The following is a 17,215-nucleotide window of genomic DNA, read 5'->3' on the forward strand; positions in this document are numbered from 1 at the left end:
AATCGTATTCTATACCATTGCAATTGTTGTCATAGTTTGCCACTTGCCAAGGGGAGGGGGTTTCTAGGCAACCAGAAACCCCCCCTGCGTGTGCCTATGCACTATGTGATATTTCTGATTACACCAATTCCCCCTTTCTGTCCCTTCCCTCTCGTTGACCACCTTCTCTCTTTTAACTTATTCTTCTCCACCTCTGCCTCCTAATGCTACCACAACTAATGCTGGGTACATACCTAAAGATATATCTGCAGATCAATTAAACTGCAGATATATCTAAAGCCGGATTGGGCAGTGTTCTGTGCATACACACTGCCGATCCATCAGGGACTGACGTCATGAACTGGACGGGCATTTACACACGCCCGTCCAGTTCAGCTGTCCGTCACAGCCAGCTCCTGCAGCTAGTGCACGGGCGGTCGGCTGACTGCCAGTACACACACACCAACATGCCAATATATCTAGTGATATACTGTCCGTCGGCTGTGCAGCAAGGCCGACGCGATAGGTCTGTGAACGACGGAGTACACAGACCTATCGCCCGTACACACTGGCCAACGGACCCGCGATATATATATATCGGCCAGTGTGTACCCAGCTTAATTGTAACATTGAGGCTAGACTCACTTCTCTCCCCTATTCTCTCTCTCCTGAACAACCCTTTTTTATTTGATTTTGTTACTCCAGTGATAACTACTCACCCTCATAGATCCACACCTCAACCCTGCCATTCCAAATGCTCATGAACCGCCGAGTGACAGTGGAGGAAATCACTCTGTAAGGCAGACTACCTCTATTTCTAATTTATGCTCTCATCCTGCAGTGCTGCCCTTTCCCTCTCTATACAGTCGTATTTCAAGAACCTTATCTCCCCCAAGTCTTCAAACCAGGGCCGTAACTAGGTGTGTGCCACTGCGCAAGTGAAGTGTGAATACAGACCCGCTGGCAACACCCGCAGGGTTGGTCCGCGCAGTCCTGTTCTCCCCTCGTTGCGCTATACTGATTCTCCACAATTGCAGCTGCCGCAATCGGAGCTCAGCTCCGGCGGTTGCATTTGTAAATGTCCCCTGCATTAGAAGCTGCAGTCTGTGCAGCTGCTCGTGGGCAGTCTCGGCTCTGCGGCACTTCCTCATACTGCAAGCCCGCCTTTTGTGTGATGTCATGAAGGGGGCGGGGCCAGTGCTAGGTCAGCACTGATTAGGCTGCTGGCTTCATGGGTGAGAAGGGAAGTCAGTATGGAGGGACACTACCATGTGAAAACAGAATACAGATGGAGAAAAAAGGTGAGAGAGAGAGAAGAGACTTCAAATATGGCAAGTCAGTAAAGTAAGATGCAGTGGAACAAGGTATGAAAGACAGTGAAGAAAGTAATGTGGGTTAGGAATGAGAGTGAAGTGCAAGAAAACAGTAAGGCATCTGAGACAGTAAAGTAGGTGATGAAGGTATGTGAGATGTTAAAGGTAGAACAGTATGGCATGTGAGAGATACTAAAGGAAGGAGTGTGAGAGATGCTAAAGGAAGGAGTGTGAGAGATGCTAAAGGAAGGAGTGTGAGAGATGCTAAAGGAAGGAGTGTGAGAGATGCTAAAGGAAGGAGTGTGAGAGATGATAAAGGAAGGAGTGTGAGAGATGCTAAAGGAAGGAGTGTGAGAGATGCTAAAGGAAGGAGTGTGAGAGATGATAAAGGAAGGAGTGTGAGAGATGCTAAAGGAAGGAGTGTGAGAGATGCTAAAGGAAGGCATGTACTTATGTGAGAGAGGCGGAAGCAAAGTATGGCGGGTGAGAGAGCAGAAAGCACGCATGGCTCCTTAGAGCAGAAAGCGTAAAACAGGGTCTTAAACTCTTAACTAGGTGTCATTTGCACTGTGGGCATTTGCGCTGTGGGCGCACCATCCGCATCTACCCCAATTGATCACTGCCAGCTGCAGTGCTGCCTGCTATAACAGTAGCGTTGAGCCCAGCTCCAGTGCCAGACACACAGCTGCTGATGTACATTGTATCCGGCAGAGCTGCACGGTCTCCCCATCTGCACCGCCCCACTCCTAACCTCTCATGCAGCAGTGTCCTTGCACCAGCCCAGGCTGAAGCTGCGCCTCCTCCCGGCAGGGAGTCGCACAGGGGATGCTGGGATATGCGCAGGGGATGCTGGGAGCCTGGCAGGGGATGCCGGGAGACGCGCAGGGGATGCTAGGAGCTGGGAGGATGGCTCTGATTCCATAGTGGCTACAGCTGTCACTAGCACAAGGACATCCCCCCGCCGTCAGAATGTCTGCCTGCACTCCAGCCATCATCACATACTGTATGTACCACTTTGTATGTCTCTCCCCTCCATCTCTCTCTCTCTCTCTCTCCCCTCTCTCTCTCCTTCCCACCACTCTCTCTGTCTCTCTACCTGCCACCTTTCTGTCTCCCTCACTCTCTCTCTCCCTCCCTGCCTCACTCTCTCTCTCTCTCTCGTTATTGTACATGGCGTAATGTGTAAAAGGGGACTCTACCTGTCATAATGTGTAAAAGAGGACTATACCTGGCATAATGTGTGATAGGGGCTCTATCTGGAGTAATGTGTGACAGGGGCTCTACTTGGCGTAATGTGTGATAGGGGCTCTACCTAGTGTAATGTGTGACAGGTGCTCTACCTGGCGTAATGAGTAAAAGGGAACTCTACCTGCCATAATGAGTAAAAGTTAACTCTACGTGCCATAATGAGTAAAAGGAGACTCTACTTGCTGTAATGAGTAAAAGTTAACTCTGCCTGCCGTAATGACTAAAAGGGGACTCTACCTGCCGTAATGTTTAAAAGAGGACTATACCTGGCGTAATGTGTGATAGGGGCTCTACCTGGAGTAATGAGTAAAAGGGAACTCTACCTGCCATAATGAGTAAAAGTTAACTCTACCTGCCATAATGAGTAAAAGGGGACTCTACTTGCTGTAATGAGTAAAAGTTAACTCTGCCTGCCGTAATGACTAAAAGGGGACTCTACCTGCCGTAATGTTTAAAAGAGGACTATACCTGGCGTAATGTGTGATAGGGGCTCTACCTGGTGTAATGTGTGACAGGGGCTCTGGTGTAATGTGTGATAGGGGCTCTACCTGGCACAATGTGTAAAAGGGTCTCTACCTGGTGTAATGTGTGTAAGTGGCGCTACTGTGTGGCGTAATTTGAATAATGGAGACTATTGTGCAGCGTAATATGAATGGTATTATTTTGTGGCCACACCCCTTCTCCATGAAGCCACGCCCCTATATATTTTTACACGTGCCTGCGGCGCACATTGGCCCTGCTTTAAATATGGGGGGGTGGGTGCCGATGCTGTTTCTTGCACACAGTACTAAAATGTCTAGTTACGGCACTGCTTCAGACCCCCAGCATCTCTTTGATGCTTTAAACACCCCCGTCTTCCCACCTCCTCCTTGTTTTCCCTTACTCACTTTTTGCCCATGACTTTTCCACCCACTTAATTTGTAGAATTCACTCCATACATCAGGACATCACATCTCATCAGACCCTGAGCACTCCCCCCACTCCTATCCCAGCCTACCCCCTCCCTATCCACCTTACCAAATCTGACTTTCTCCCTGTATCTGCTGATAAAGTCATGGCCATCATCCCGTCGTCGTCCCCAGCTCTCACACTTGCCCTATCCCCTCATGTCTCTTCCACTACATCACTTCTTCTCCCTGATCCCATCTAGTCCCCCTCCTAAATCTCTCCCTCTTATCAGTTACTGTCTCTTCTGCATTCAAGCATGCCATTATCTCCTCCATTCTTAAAAAATCTATCCTTGTTCCTGACACCCTCTTCAACCACAACCTATCTCTCTCCTCATTTTTGTCTTCATACTCCTTGAGCGTATAGTTTACAGCCCCTTTACTTTCCTCCCACTCCCTGCTGGACTCATTTCACTCCGTCTTCCATGCTCTCCACTCCAATGATCCTGCCCTCACGAAAGTTAATAATGACCTCCTTGCTGCCACTATTCTCTGTTCATTCTCCTCGACTTTTCTGCTGCTTTAGACACGGTAGACCACCCTCTCCTGCAAATCCTTTACTTCCTTGGTCTATGTGATACGGCCCTCTTCTAGCTGTCATCCTACCTCTCTGACCATTCCTTCTCTGTCTCTTCTCATGACTCCTAATGTGTGTTAGGTTTAGGTAGTATAGGGGAGGTTAGGCTGTAAGGGGGATAGAAGGTTAGGGTTAAACTGTGGGGAGGGTTAGGGGTAGGCGCTAAGTGGGGAGGATTAGGCTGTGAGGGGGTTTAGGGTTAGGCTGCAGGGGGAGGGTTAGGATCAGGCTGCCTAGAGGAAGGGTTAGGGGAGTACAGGGGGAGGGACAGAATACTCACCTAACAGGTGTCGGGATTTTACATTTTGGGATGCTGCTGTCGATATTCTGATCACCAGAATCCCAAGCGCCGGGATCCAAATACCACCCCTCCACCCCAGACCTCTCCCACTCTTTCCTCACTCGTATCTCCAACTGTCTCTCTCTATCACTTCCTGGATGTCCCAGCACATTCTTAAACTTAACATGTCTAAGACTAAGGTGATCATCTTCCCACCCTCCCACATAACCTCACTTCCCACAATTTTATTATCTATTAACAGCACAACCATCTCCTCTAGCCCCAACTGTGCTGTCTTGGAGATATCTTCGACTCCTCCTTGAAACCACACATTCAGTGCATATCATAGATCTACTGTTTCCATATATAAAATATTTTGAGGATCAGACCCTTTCTCATCCTGGATGCTACTAAGACCCTCATCCACTCACTGGTCATCTCCAGATTGGACTACTGTAACCCATAACTGGACTCCCTGACTTCCACCTCTCTCCACTCCAAACTATCCTCTGTGCTGCTACTCAGCTCATCTTCCTCTCCAAATGTACTACATATGCCTCCCCTGTCATACTAGCCCTACACTGGGTTAGGGAACACAATATAGGCTTGAATGAGAACCCACTACAGGCTTCTCACACTCACTTACAAAGACCTCACCCAATCCTCTCCCATTTTCCCATTTGCATCTCTGTCCTTATCTCCCTTCACATTCCACACTCTTCGCTCCACAAATGAATGCTTCCTCTCCTGCCCACTGATTACTTCCTGCATCCAAGATTCTACCTGTGCTGCTCCCTACCTCTGGAATTCGCTCCCTCTCTCTATCAGACTCTCCACCTTCGGCTTGTCGGTATTGCGGGGAAGTGGGTGTTTGTCCGGCCAACGCAGATGTGGCCATAGTGTTTTTAGGGCGGCTATGTGACATAACACGCAGTCGCTCCGATGAAGTAAATGGCGGTGGAGCACCTGCATATGCAGCCTTGCTGCAGCTGCAGGGGGTCGACATTAATTCTGGGCAAAGCAATGCGATCGTAAAACAAGCATACTGGGCGGCCTTACCCTGTACTGTACTGTGCATGCAATAGAAAGGATTGCAGATTCTGTTTTATAGCATAATCTGTAATCCAACCTGAATAACCCCCATTAACAACAATTCAGCCAAAAATATATTAATTTATTTTTATAAAATATGTAAAAATAAAAATCAGTACACAATTAATTAGAATAATGTACATTTATTAAGTATGATGTATTGCTTTTATTAAAATATTAATCAAACACACAGGCTTCTTCTACAGGACTAGTCCATTTTGTCAAACGAGTTCTTCAGCGGGACATCATATGTACAAACTCTGTAAAACAAGACGTCCCAGAAATGAGCAACAGAAATCAGAATAAAATCTAACAAACATAATAACTTGCATCTTCAGGGCCGAAACTAGGGGGCGGCTAGGGGGGCAGGTGACCTGGGCGCCGGATTGGAGGGGGCGCCGAGACCCCCAAACACCGCCGCGGCACTTTTAAACCCCCTTCTCCCGAGTGCCCAGCTCGGGGGGCGGGGTTTCGCGGAATGACGCGATTGCGTCGTGACGTCACGGCGCAAACGCGTCATTCAACGAAACCCCGCCGGAGGAGGGAGAACTGAAGGGGGAGCCCGGAGCCGCGCAGACGAGGAGGGAGAGGCGGCTGAAGAGCGGCGAGAACCGCTTCAAATGTAAGTCAGCCCCTCTCCCTTCCTCTCTCTCTCTCTCTCTCTCTCTCTCCCTCCCTCTCCCCACCACCTGCCGTAATGTTTAAAATGGGGACCTGTGCCTGCGTACTGTGTAAAATGGGGACCTGTGCCTGCGTACTGTGTAAAATGGGGACCTGTGCCAGCGTACTGTGTAAAATGGGGACCTGTGCCAGCGTACTGTGTAAAATGGGGACCTGTGCCAGCGTACTGTGTAAAATGGGGACCTGTGCCAGCATACTGTGTAAAATGGGGACCTGTGCCAGCGTACTGTGTAAAATGGGGACCTGTGCCAGCGTAATGTGTAAAATGGGGACCTGTGCCAGCGTACTGTGTAAAATGGGGACCTGTGCCTGCGTACTGTGTAAAATGGGGACCTGTGCCAGCGTACTGTGTAAAATGGGGACCTGTGCCAGCGTACTGTGTAAAATGGGGACCTGTGCCAGCGTACTGTGTAAAATGGGGACCTGTGCCAGCGTACTGTGTAAAATGGGGACCTGTGCCAACGTACTGTGTAAAATGGGGACCTGTGCCAGCGTACTGTGTAAAATGGGGACCTGTGCCAGCGTACTGTGTAAAATGGGGACCTGTGCCAGCGTACTGTGTAAAATGGGGACACTTGCCAGCGTACTGTGTAAAATGGAGACCTGTGCCTGCGTACTGTGTAAAATGGGGACCTGTGCCTGCCGCAATGTGTAAAATGGGGACACTTTTTCCTGCCGCAATGTGTAAAATGGGGACACTTTTTCCTGCCGCAATGTGTAAAATGGGGACACTTTTTCCTGGATATGAAATTTATGTTAGAAAAGGCAGTTTTTCAGGTTAAAAAGTTCTGAAAGAGATATATATATATAATATTTTTATTCATTTATTTATTTATTTATTTTTTATTTTATTATTTTTTTATTATTTTTATTAATTTAGTGTAAAATATTTTTTTTTTGTGAAATACCAAGCTTTTTAACTATAAGAATAATATTGCTTAGATGTCATTCATTTCCAATTTCAAATGAGTACAACTACCAATTAAGCATTTATAGACGTATACAAGAGTACAAAATGTGTTTGTAAAATGATTTACACACCTAGAAAACATACAATTGTTGATAGTTTTTTTAGACAAATAATATTTATAACATAATCATTTATAATGTATAAGTATTTAAGATCTGATTAATGCTTGTAAGTAAAGCAAAAAAGCTAGTAACTTTGGGGGTCATTCCGACCTGATCGTACGCTGCCATTTTTCGCAGTGCAGCGATCAGGTCACTACTGCACATGCGTATGCACCGCAATGCGCAGGCGCGTCGTACGGGTACAAAGCAGATCGGTGCTGGGCGATGTATTTAACACAGAATCCATTCGCACAGCCAATCGCAAGAATATTGACAGGAAGAAGGCGTTTATGGGCGTCAACTGACCGTTTTCTGGGAGCGGTTGGAAAACGCAGGGGCGTCCAAGCGTTTGCAGGGCGGGTGTCTGACGTCAATTCCGGGACCGGACAGGCTAAAGTGATCTCAGCGGCTGAGTAAGTTCAGACCTACTCAGAAACTGCACAAACTATTTTTGTAGTGTTCAGCTGCACAGGCGTTCACACACTTGCAAAGCTAAAATACACTCCCCTATAGGCGGCAGCTATGCATTTGTACGGCTGCAAAAAGTAGCTAGCAAGCGATCAACTTGAAATGACCCCCTTTGTGTCTGGAACAAACCATGTTGCCATGCAAGGGGAGCAAATACATGTATATTCTTTCTGTGCAGGGTAAATACTGTCTGTTTTTGCATGTAGCCCACAAATTTTAGACAGCTTTATTTTTAAACTGCAATTTTGATTTCACCCCTCACCCCAATCTAAATCTCTCTGCAAATGTTACATCTGCCTCAGCAACAGTGGAACATGGCTTTGCCCAGTTGCTTGTTTTTTGCTTTACTTACAGTACAAACATGAATCAGGCCCTTAGGGGTTTATTTACTAAGCCTTGGATGGAGATAAAGTCTCTGGAGATAAAGTAACAGCCAATCAGCTCCTAACTGTCATTTTTCAAACAGTCTGTGACATGGCAGTTAGGAGCCGATTGGCTGGTACTTTATCTCCAGCGACTTTATTTCCATCCAAGGCTTAGTAAATAGACCCCTTAGTCAGCTTTTATCTGGTAGCTCTAGCTGGTATCCGGTTTCTAGGTCGACCACACTTAGGTCGACAATGTCTAGGTCGGCCACTATAGGTCGATAGTAAGTAGGTCGACATGGTTTCCAGGTTGACAGGGACTCTAGGGCGACATGTTCTAGGTCGACATGACAAAAGGTCGACATTAGTTTTTCACTTTTTTTCATTTTGTTAACTTTTTCATACATTAAGACCCACGTGAACTACAATTGGGAACGGTAACCTGTGCCGAGCGCAACGGTAGCGGAGCGAGGCACCATGCCTGAAGCATGGTGGGCGAAGTGAGCCATGCGAGGGGACACGGTGCACTAATTGGGGTTCCCGGTTACTGTACGGAGAAAACGACACCAACAAAAGTGAAAAAACTAATGTCGACCTTTTGTCATGTCGACCTAGTACATGTCGACTTAGAGTCCCTGTCGACCTAGAAACCATGTCGACCTACTTACTGTCGACCAATAGTGGTCGACCTAGACACTGTTGACTAAGTGTGGTCGACCTTGCATACCACACCCACTCTACCTCTATACTGATTTAAAAAAATCTATGATAAATGATGAAATGCCTTTATTCTAATGAATGTTTATGTATTATTGAAGTGACCATGGGTGGATCCAGAAGACAATGACAGAGCAGGCAGCATAATAAGCAAAGGGTTGTGGTTAGCGGAGAAAAGTACTCCAGGAAAATGGGTGTGGTCTCACTTTAAGGGGCATGGTCTCAACAGATATGCAATCCTTTGCGACCCATACACCTAGTAGTAGAGTCCTTTACATGTTACGCTACGTAGTAGTGCACCTTGCGTGGCACGCCACACAATGGTAGTGCTGCTTACATATTATGCAGTAGTAGCAGTGCCCTTTACACATTATGCCACAGAGTACTAGTACCACCCCTTGCGCATTAAGACACACAGCAATAGTAGTAGTCCCTTATACATAATGCCCACACAATAGTAATGCCCCTTGCACATTAAGTCACAATGTAGTATTAGTGCTCCTTACACATAATACCCACACAGTAGTAATGCCCCTTGCACATTAAGTCACATAGTAGTATTAGTGCTCCTTACACATAATACCCACACAGTAGTAACGCCCCTTGCACATTAAGTCACATAGTAGTATTAGTGCTCCTTACACATAATACCCACACAGTAGTAACGCCCCTTGCGCATTAAGCCACATTGTAGTATTAGTGCCCCTTACACATAATGTCACAGAGTAGTAATGCCCCTTGCGCATTAAGGGGCAGTTCGCATCTGTACATAGCGGCAGCATCCATTTGATCTGCGAACATGCACCAGTGCAGTATGGTGCGTGACCCTTTCCTTGCAGCGATGCAGCAGCAAGGTGATTGACTGCTGAGGGCATTCGAGGGTCGGCGTTTTGGCATTGCGCTGACAACTGCATCATGCAGCCGCTTCGATAAAACAAATGGCGGCTGACCGTCTGCCAGCACAGCCAAACTGTGCAGGCACTGGTTGACCTTAAATCAATACGTCCACAATTAAATTACAGACGCATCGTGAGGCGGCACGACACATACTGAGCGGCATTGCCCTGAGCTGGGCAGCCCTCAGCATGTGAGTAGATGGACGTAGATCTTGCTGCGGATGCAATGATCTGCGTCCATCTCTGAATAACCTCCTAAGCCACATAGTATTAGTAGTGCCCTGCCACTGCCCCCTCTCCCTCCCAATCACCCACCCATATGCAGCAGTGCAGCACTCACCCACTTAGTGTGTCTGGTAGTGTGTCTGAGGAGAAATTACATCTCTCCCTAAAGCCGGGAGACAGGAGAGGCTGCTGCGGAGGTCAGTGCAGGACCACAGTAAGTAGCTGGGCACACCGTTTCTACTAATATACACAACAGTGGGTGCACGGCTCTGACCTCACCATTCTAATTACGGGCAGCCCTGCTCCGCAGAGAGAGAAAGTGTGGTCTGCATGGATGTTAGAGTTGTGGCAGGTCCTAGTGCTCTCCGGATCTATGAAATCTGATGGAGACAGCAACATATAAAAATAAATGTCAGAAACAACAAGGGGGGGAGTCACGGGTCCGAGTGCCCCACCCCTGGATTCGCCAATGAAAGTGACTGTCACATTCAAAAGCCTGTGCAGGGATAATTGTTTTTTTACTTAAGTTTTTTTTTTTTTTTTTTACTTAAGCAGTTTGTTTTTAGTTTAAATTATACTGTACGGTATCATAACAAACATATACCTTTACTAACTAATAGGGTCACATTTTTTGTGAATTATAGTTCATATATTTTATGGAATGAAAGGGAGTATTATTAATTACAGAAAGTGTGCAGAATAGGAGTTGTCTGTAAAAAGAGAATTTGCAGCCAGAGATAGAGGCTATGCTTCACCTTCTTTCCTATCAATGGTCTCAGGGGCACCTGAAGCACACCATAAAATGCCATGGTTTTCTCCAGTGCTGGATGGTCTGCCTGGCTAGCCACGCTCTCAGGAAATGCCTTCGCAGCAGAGTCCAGGTGCTCTAAGATGTGCAGATAGGTGAAAACTATCCAGTGCTGCAATGCGTAAAATAACCAGGGTTGGATTAAGGTTAGTGGGGGCCCCAGGAGAACTAACTTGTGGAAGCCCATACCAATAAACTTGTCAAAATTATATACTGACAATGTTATTAAGCATCTCAGTGATTACTATACAGTACACTGATCATCCCAGTGACTTGCCATACACAGCAACCCAATGCCCGACATACAATACACACAGCATCCCAGTGACTGGCATACACAACAGACATCCGCATGAGTGCCATACAGCACAGACAGCTTCCTAGTGTTGCTACTCAACACAGACAGAATCCTAGTGACTGCAATACAGTACAGGCGGCATCCCATTGACCACCATAGATTACATTGACTAATATTGCAGAAAGTAGTCATTAAAAATCTGTTGTTTTTTTCCCTGTTATATATTACAAATATAAATAATTGTTTTACATATTCAGAATAATTAATCTTGACATTATATTTATTCTATCTGTCTCTGAGTAATAAAATGCATTTTAAGGAATGATTTTATTTTAAATTGAAAACATGAGCGTATTAATGTATACTTTTTTACTGCTTTCACAATACAGAATTATTTATGGTATCCCGGACAGTGGGGACTCAAGGAGCTCTAAGGCAGAAGGGCATGGAGGCTCAGTCGAGCAACCAGCAGATTTTCTTAATAATACTTCATGATGTCAAGTGTGAGATGGGAGAGGCAGCAGTCTGCATGTCCTCCACCTTTACTCTGACAGTAATCCAGCACTGTAAGGGGAGGATTCAATTAGTCGTGGGCCTTGCTGCGTGGGTAAAGCTCTGCCTTAAGCTAATGAATCATTGCTGATACCCAGCGACATGTAGCATGGCCGGATTAAGGCAGGGGCAAAAGAGGCGGCCGTCCCGGGGCCCCCACACATTAGGGGCCCCCCACTGTCAATTGGAGGAGTCTCCCTCTGACGGCTCAGCTGTTCAGTAACAGCGGCTGCCAATGAGCTCCTTTATGCAAAGTCAGTGCCAAAGCTAGATTAATATGCAATTTATGATCCCAAGGGTTACATAGTTACATAGTTAGTGAGGTTGAAAAGAGGCAAAATGCCCATCGGGTTCAACCTGTATCCGTGTTAAGCAGTGCATATTATAATACACCAGCAAAAATAATGGTTTCGTACCTATTGACAACTATATTTCATATCACTCCCATATACATAATGTCAATATATTAAATGCTATAGCCTTGGATACCTTTTTCAGCTAGAAAACGGTCCAATCCGTTTTTAAATGCATTTAAAGAGTCCACCATTATTATCTTCTCTGGCAGGAAGTTCCAAATCGTTATTGCCCTTACGGTGATGAGCCTTTTCCTACGTTGTGTACGGAAGTTTCTCTCCTCTGGCCTCAGTGAGTGCCCACGTGTCCTATACAGAGTTTTATTATTAAACAAATCCCCTGCTAACTCTTTGTATTGATCCTCTACATATTTGAAGATATTAATAATGTCTCCTCTTAGTCTCCGCTTTTCAAGGGAATACAAATGTAACCTAGTAAGCCTTTCCTCATACTCCAGTGTCTCTAACCCTTTAATCAGTTTATTAGTGCGCCTTTGAACTCCTTTGAACTCTTTTTTATAATATGGTGCCCAAAATTGAACACAATATTCCAGATGCGGACGTACCAATGATTTATAGAGGCAGAATTACATCCTCGTCCCTTGACTCAGTACCCCATTTTATGCACGCAATGACTTTACTTGCATTCTTTGCTGCATTTTGACATTGTGTACTGTTATTAAGCCTATTATCTATGAGCACCCCAAATCTTTTTCCACTATTGCAACCCCTATATTTTCCCCATTAAGAGTGTAGGATGCAAGTTTGTTTCTAATCCCAAAGTGCATAACTTTGCATTTTTCAATATTGAATCTCATTCCCCATTTAGACGCCCAAGTTTCAAGTTTAAGTAAGTCATTCTGTAGAGACTCCACATCGATGTCTGAATTAATTACCTTACACAGTTTAGTATCATCTGCAAAGATTGACACTGTGCTTTCCAGGTCTATTCCTAGATCATTAATAAATATATTGAGCAGTAGCGGGCTAATTACGGGCCCTTGTGGTATTCTGCTGACTACTGGTGCCCAGCTGGAGAACATCCCATTAACCACTACTCATTGTATCCTGTTATCCAGCCAATTTCCTATCCATGTACAAATAGTATTTCCGAGTCCAAGTTCTCTTAATTTTAAAGTATAAAATTTATTTTATTAAAACATTGCTTCACGTTACAGAGTCGGTTGCATCGGCAATAAACAAATACATATAAATAGCGTCACAACATGATGAAAAGAGAACATTAAATGATCGTTAGTGGATCTTCTCCTACATGTTACGCAATCTCACAGACATCATGTGAAAGAAAATGCAAAACAAAAGTATATACTAAAGACCTGTCAGTCTAATCGTAGCAGAGATATGAGGAGGCTGAGGCCCCGCGGCACCCCCAACCCCTAATCTGTCAGTACTATGGGAGGATCCCCAATTGCCATTCGTGTTTCGAACCATTCAGTGTTTTTTAGTGAAGTTTGGATTCTAGTTTGGAAATCTACCGGAAGAGTAGCCACATAGCTTTCCCAGGATTCAAAAAATTGCTCTACTAGCTTGTCTTTTTGCAAATATGTTTCTATCCAGTGCATCTAAAATATATGATGCAGCTTCCCTTTGAATAAAGATAGAGTAGGAGGATCCTTATGTATCGAGGATTGTAGGATCGCTTTACGTGCTGCTGCACTAATTGCCAGCAGGAGTTCTCTTAATTTGATGATCAGTCTCCTGTGATGCACTGTATCGAAGGCTTTTGCAAAATCTAGAAAGACCACATCCACTGCTTTACCCTGGTCAAGATTAATGCTCACTTCCTCGAAGAAGCTAATTAAGTTAGTTTGACACAATCTGTCCCTCACAAACCCATGCTGACTATTGCTAATAAACTTAGAATTCTGCAGATAATCCTCTATGCTATCCCTCAAAATTCCTTCCAATATTTTACCCACTATAGAGGTTATACTAACTGGTCGATAGTTCCAAGGATGATTTTTAGATCCCTTTTTAAATAATGGCACTACCTCAGCTATACACCAATCCCTCGGTACCATACCTGATCTAATTGAACTACAGAAAATCAAGTATAAGGGTTTTGCTAGCTGAGCCCTAAGCTCCATAATAACCCTCGGGTGAAAGTCATCTGGGCCCGGTGATTTAGTAATCTTTATGTTGCTTAGTCTCTCCAGGACTAATTCCTCACTTAAGACAAATATCTAGCCACGAATCATTATCGTCACTGTCGTTATGCACTACTGTCACCGCCTGATCCTCCCTGGTAAATACTGCTGGAAAAAAAAATTGTTCAGTATATCCGCTTTTATTTTGTCATCGTTTATCAAGGCTCCCAGTTCATCTTTTAATATACCTACATTCTCCTTTTTTAACCTTTTACTGTTTATGTATTTATAAAACTTTTTAGGATTGGCTTTACTCTCTATAGCTATTTGCTTTTAGTTTACAATTTCAGTTGCTCTAATTACCTTTTTGCTTCTTTTATTGCATTCCTTGTAATACTGGAATGACTCCTCCCCTCCAACTGATTTAAATGCTTTGAAAGCACGCCTCTTATTAGCTATTTTTTCTCTCTTACGTCCTAGAGGATTCTGGGGTCCATTTTAGTACCATGGGGTATAGACAGTTCCGCAGGAGCCTTCGGCACTTTAAGACTTTTCAACAGTGTGAACTGGCTCCTCCCTCTATGCCCCTCCTTCAGACCTCAGTTTAGAAAATGTGCCCAGGAGACTGGATGCACACTAGTGGAGCTCTACAGAGTTCTGCTAGAAAAATACTTTGTTACGTTTTCTATTTTACAGGGAAGCTGCTGGCAATAGCTTCCCTGCTTCGTGGGACTTAGGGGGGGGGAGTAGGAACCAACTTCTCAATTAGTTCTATGGCTCTGCTTCCGCTGACAGGACACCATTAGCTCCTGAAGGGTACTGAACACAGCCCAAGCCTGGCCAGCGCTCACTCCCATAGCACTGCCGCCACCCCCTAACTGAGCCAGAAGTCAGAAGGCTGGTGAGTATATTACTGGAGTCCTGCAGAGAGGGGATCCTCCGGTCATCGTTGGCGGCAAAAAAGGTACAGCGCAGCGGCTGAAGCTGCGCGAGCATGCATCTCAAAACACACACAGGGTGCAGGCGCGGAGGAGGACACCCTGAGCTGCATGGAAAATTCTTACTCTCACTGGCAAAACGGTAAATACATGTATAGCCTCTGATTTACAAACCCCAGCCAGTATAAAAATCATTGTAGCTGAGGCAGGAAGGCATGGCTTCTCCTCAGACTTACCAGACACTCACTCTGCCATTTTCTCATGCAGGGCCTCAAAGCTGACAGACACTGTTCCTCCTCATAACAACGCTGAAACAAGTACCAGGGTGTTATAGAGAGGGGGGGGGGGTGATGTTAGTGTATTAGAAGGCTTAATATTTGTAGACACTCCCTTACTAATCTGTGTAAGCCTGAATCTTCAGTGATGGACCCTAGGACCAGGGGGATGCTGGGAAGTGGGTGGTCCAGTGTGCAGTGTGTCTGGAGTTGGTGATGGAATAAACAGCACAGCAGTGAACTCACATGTCTCTGTGTCCTTATGAGTGGATTTACAAACATATGAACAAAACATGGTGTTAGAAGAAGTTTAACTTGGACTGCTAGTACTCTCAGAGTGTGAAAGAATCCTGCAGAAGTCTGTAAGGCTGTGATACTCAGTGTCTGCTAAGCCTGCCATGTGCTCCTCTCTTCAAACAGTAAGTAACCATGGATAAACTAGCTCCTCCAACCGGCATGCTGAATGTCTGGTAACTTGTCTGAAAACTGGAAAAGATTTAAGCAAAGGTTTAATATATATCTTGCTTCATGTGGAGCTGATAAAGAGGCTGACAAAATTAAGGCATCCATTTTCCTCCATGTGATAGGAGAGGATGTGCTGGACATTTATAATAGTTTTCAGTTTGCTGAGGGGCAGAATATGGTGCTATCTTCTATAATGCAAAGGTTTGAAGATTACTTTGTGCCAAGGAAAAATGTGACATATGAAAGATATACGTTTTTCACATGTGATCTGAAGTCTGTAGATGGATTTGATCAGTATGTTACAGAGCTGCAATCACTCAGTAAAACCTGTGAGTTTGGTGATTTAAAGGATTCACTGATTAGAGATCGTATTGTCTGTGGAATACCTGATAATGGACTCAGAGAGAGACTGCTGAGAGAGCAAGAACTAACACTAGACAAGGCAGTGACTATGTGTAGATCTGCAGAAATAACTAGATTTCAAGCCAAAATGTTACACAAGGAAGCTGATGCTGATGTAGATGTAGTGCAGACAACAGAGCCAAGCAAACCTCCATTCTTAAGAATGAAGCAGTCTAAGCCACAGTCTAATAAGGAAAGGTGTAGTAGATGTGGAAATGCTCACAATCCTAAAATGTGCCCGGCTTATGGTAAAACCTGCATGAACTGTGGTAGACTTAATCACTTTGCCAAATGCTGTAAAATGAAAAGTGAAATCAAAGTGCATGCTATTAAACAAACAGAGGAATTCTTTGTGGATTGCATTGAACTTTGCAGTGCAGATAAGAAAGAATGGACTTAACTGTGAACGAGATTGTCATACCCTTTAAGCTTGATACTGGCGTGCAGGTGAATTTAATATCGTTTCAAGACTATAAGACTTTTAGAGTAAAACCTAAAATTCATCCAGCCAAAGTGAAAGTTACAGGGTACACTGGGGAGGAAATTCCTGTGAAAGGTACATGCTTAGTGACACTGAAATATAAGGGACAACAGTTTAAAACATCTCTACTGATTGTTGATAAAAATGTGCAACCGATTCTAGGATTAAGTTCCTGTGAGAAACTAAGCTTGCTAAAGAAAGTTTTTATGGTGACATCACAAGTAGAAGATGACTGCAAATCGATGTTTACAGAATACAGAGACTTGTTTGAAGGTCTAGGTTGTTTGCCTGGAGAGCATAAAATAAATATAGACACGCAAGTTTCTTCAGTGATACACCCCTGTAGAAAAGTGCTGAGAGCAAAACTGAAACAAGAGTTAAATCGCATGGAAGCCTTGGGTGTGATACAGAAAGTTGATGAGCCTACTGATTGGGTAAGCTCCTTAGTAATTGTTGAAAAGAAAAATGGACAACTCAGAATATGTCTAGACCCCAGAGATTTAAACAAAGCTATTAAACGAGAACATTTCAAACTACCAACCAGAGATGAAATCATGTCGCAATTTGCGGGCGCAAAATGGTTCAGTAAATTGGACGCATCATCAGGATTCTGGCAAATGAAGCTAGATGAGGCCAGCTCAAAGCTTTGTACATTTAATACACCAGAAGGTAGATA

The 17,215-nt window shown here is 44.7% G+C and overlaps 1 protein-coding gene across 7 annotated transcripts in view; it reads right to left on the bottom strand.

The window, feature by feature from the left end:
- Positions 1 to 5,563: 5,563 nt before the first annotated feature.
- LOC135057548 (calcium-binding protein 2-like) overlaps positions 5,564 to 17,215 on the bottom strand; it is a 181,617-nt gene continuing 169,965 nt past the window's right edge. For all 7 annotated transcript variants that reach the window (XM_063963399.1, XM_063963396.1, XM_063963395.1 and 4 more), the window contains one exon: positions 5,564 to 5,696. In XM_063963399.1, the coding sequence (XP_063819469.1) occupies positions 5,671 to 5,696 (26 nt within the window). In that variant the 3' untranslated portion in view covers positions 5,564 to 5,670. The remainder of the gene's footprint in view (positions 5,697 to 17,215) is intronic.

Source organism: Pseudophryne corroboree, chromosome 3 (assembly GCF_028390025.1).
Source record: "Pseudophryne corroboree isolate aPseCor3 chromosome 3, aPseCor3.hap2, whole genome shotgun sequence".
NCBI lineage: Eukaryota > Metazoa > Chordata > Amphibia > Anura > Myobatrachidae > Pseudophryne > Pseudophryne corroboree.